Source organism: Haplochromis burtoni, unplaced genomic scaffold (assembly GCF_018398535.1).
Source record: "Haplochromis burtoni strain Fernald_Lab_line unplaced genomic scaffold, NCSU_Asbu1 Contig_942, whole genome shotgun sequence".
Lineage (NCBI taxonomy): Eukaryota > Metazoa > Chordata > Actinopteri > Cichliformes > Cichlidae > Haplochromis > Haplochromis burtoni.
In genome coordinates, this window is record NW_024583303.1 from 91149 (window position 1) to 94023 (window position 2875).

General features: G+C 34.4%; 1 protein-coding gene across 1 annotated transcript in view; it reads left to right on the plus strand.

The window, feature by feature from the left end:
- LOC102309307 (type II inositol 3,4-bisphosphate 4-phosphatase) overlaps positions 1-1502 on the plus strand; it is a 59222-nt gene extending 57720 nt beyond the window's left edge. The window contains exon 26 of the mRNA XM_042216156.1: positions 1041-1502. Coding sequence (XP_042072090.1) covers positions 1041-1161 — 121 coding nt within the window. The 3' untranslated portion in view covers positions 1162-1502. The remainder of the gene's footprint in view (positions 1-1040) is intronic.
- Positions 1503-2875: the final 1373 nt, after the last annotated feature.

Here is a 2875-nt window from a genome sequence, read left to right on the forward strand (position 1 = left end):
TAGTATATGTGTGTATATGTGTATATGTGTGTGTGTGTATATATATATGTGTGTGTATATATGTGTATATGTATGTTTGATATATATGTGTATATATGTGTATATGTGTGTATATATATATGTGTGTATATATATGTGTATGTGTGTATATATATATGTGTGTATATATGTGTGTGTATATATATATGTGTGTATGTGTGTATATATATGTGTGTATGTATATGTATGTATGTATATATGTGTATATATATATATGTGTTATGTATATATATATATGGATTATTCTGGCTCTTACTACGACCAAACAGGTCCTGCTAAGACATTAGCAGAAAAAGAACCCCCTCCCTATAAAGAGTGGCTAATGACGATGGCTAAGTTGGTGTTTTACGAAAAAGTGACTTATGTTTTATTAGATAAATTGCATCAATCTGATTGTATTTGGTCCCCCTTTACAAGCTGGCTTTCTGTAACTTGAAGAACAGAGTAATGAGAGAGTGGTGGTGTGGGGATTGGTGTGCGAAGAAAGAATAGGATAACCTCCCTTTCTCTTTATGTGTGTGTGTTTAATTATTTATTTATGTATTTATTTTTCAGTTCTGTTATCAAAATTTAAAATGAAATAAAAATTGTTGATGAAAAATAGTTTAATAATCCCTGAGTAAATAATGAGGTTACAGTTGCTCCAAGATGGATGAGAAAAGTGGTGAAAGTCTCCTAAATCTCTTGTATGTCCTACAAAACATAAATAGAAGTGGTTCTTCATGTGGTCCAGTGTCCTTAACTATTCCTCTCCTGAAAATGTATTCATGGTTGAGTGATTTACTTTTCTAATTTCATTTATTCTTCCTATCTGTCAGCAATTTACATTTTATTTTATTTTTCCTCTTGATTTTGAATCTTTTAAACAAGCAGCACTAAACAAAACTGCCACTGGTTTTAGATATTTATGAAAAATGCTAATCTTAAACCATTGTATGTCCATAACTCAATGTTAATTTGTGTATTTGTGTCTCTTTCTGCCCTGCTCTGTATGTATGCAGGGATGGCTGCAGGATGGAGAACGTGGAGAAAAACATTGGCAGCAGGAAGTTTGCCTTCAGCGGCGTCCAGCTTCTCACCTTCCCCAAACTCTACAGACCTCCAGATGGCAGCTATGGATAAGAATGCATAAAATGTATCTATGTACATATGTGTGTATAATTTCTTTTATCATTAATTTGTTTTATAATGTGATGACAGTGTTATTTTTATTTCTGTGTTCATAAAAATGTTTATTGTGGGTGTAGAAATTTGAATGACCAACATTTTTCTGCAATAAACATTAAACACTCGACTTATTTCTGTCTAATATTAAATTAAACCAAATGGGTAATGATATATGCAGCAGCACAAGTCATTGTGGTCTGGGACTCCAAAAACACATGAATCTGCTAAATTGTCTCCACTTTTTCATTACCCCAGAAACAAATCTGTAAACTGAAAACATTAAATATTGATAAGTATCAAAGTTCAGTATCTGATCAAATGTGAAAAAATTACTAAAATCATCCCTGCTTTCAATAACTTATATCATTGATCATAAACTCTTCCTGCATTGACCAGAATACAACACTGGTGTTAAAGTAAATCCCTGAATTATATGCATCTTATGAATTCCAATTTGGCCATGTAGGTCAGGAGTGTTTGTTGTGTACAAGTTTAGCCATGGAGACGTGCTGGGGCCGATATTTTTGTAGTTTTATTTCTATGCACACAAAGACTTCTGTGTAATCACTGCTTTCACTTCCACTAATATGCAGTTAATTCCCTGTCATAATGTTGAATCCATCCATGGACTGTTTAAGGATTGGTTAAATTTTTTTTTGAGCTTTTGTTGTGAAGAAGAAACTTTTTTTCTCGAATAAACAAAATGGAGTGAAACATTTTGGAAATGGGAAGTAAGTCACACCTGCTGTTTTTGTTTTCCCACATTTGTTTAACCTCCTAGGACCTGGCGTCCACATATGTGGACATCACATTTTGGGTTGTCTAGAGCACAATACTAAATTTTGCTCTACAAGAGCCTTATATCCACTTAGGAGGACATTATTCTGCCACTGTTCTATCAGAATCTAAAATGAATGTCCTCAGATGTGGATATCAGGCCATTGTGGAGCAAAATCAGGTAAGAAGATAATTCTTTGTTTTTACATTCATCAGGTCCCAATGAGACCAAATAGCAAGGACAAATTAAAACTGCATGCCATGAAATGAGTGAATGAGTTGGGGTCTCAGGAGGTTAACCTCACTAGAGGACTAAAATGTAGAAAGTGGCAAACTCTTGGTGTCTATTATTATGGGTGGTTTTTAATCAATTTATAAATGTATAAATAGCATAAACTGAGACTGGTAACTTATGACATGAACCTCCAGGGTCTAGACACTGGTGGTGCTGATGATGGAGGTCTGAGTAACTCAGTTGAGGTAGAGATGGGGAGAAGGTGGGTTGCACAAATGACATCAGGGCAGCGCAGAGATGTTTGAAGGGACGGGTGCTCAAAGTTAAAAGGGGCACATTGAACCAGACTGAATAACAACAACCTACATTCAGATTCTTCATGAATGGGGGTTGCTGTTCTATGTGCCCCTTTTTAACTTTTAGTACCCGCCCCTTTAAGCATCTCTGCAGTTCTTTATATAAGCAAACTTGACCATCAGTACTATATTTTAGTTTCAGTTGCAAAACTGTGCCAATTTAATGTTTATGATGTGTTGGGATTCAGAGATTCTTTTATTGCTACCATATAATCTGCCTTATGAAGAATGTATTAATAACATGTTTTACAGTATCATTTATCAGTAATATTTCCTGCAGGGTTTATAAAATTGCATTGAA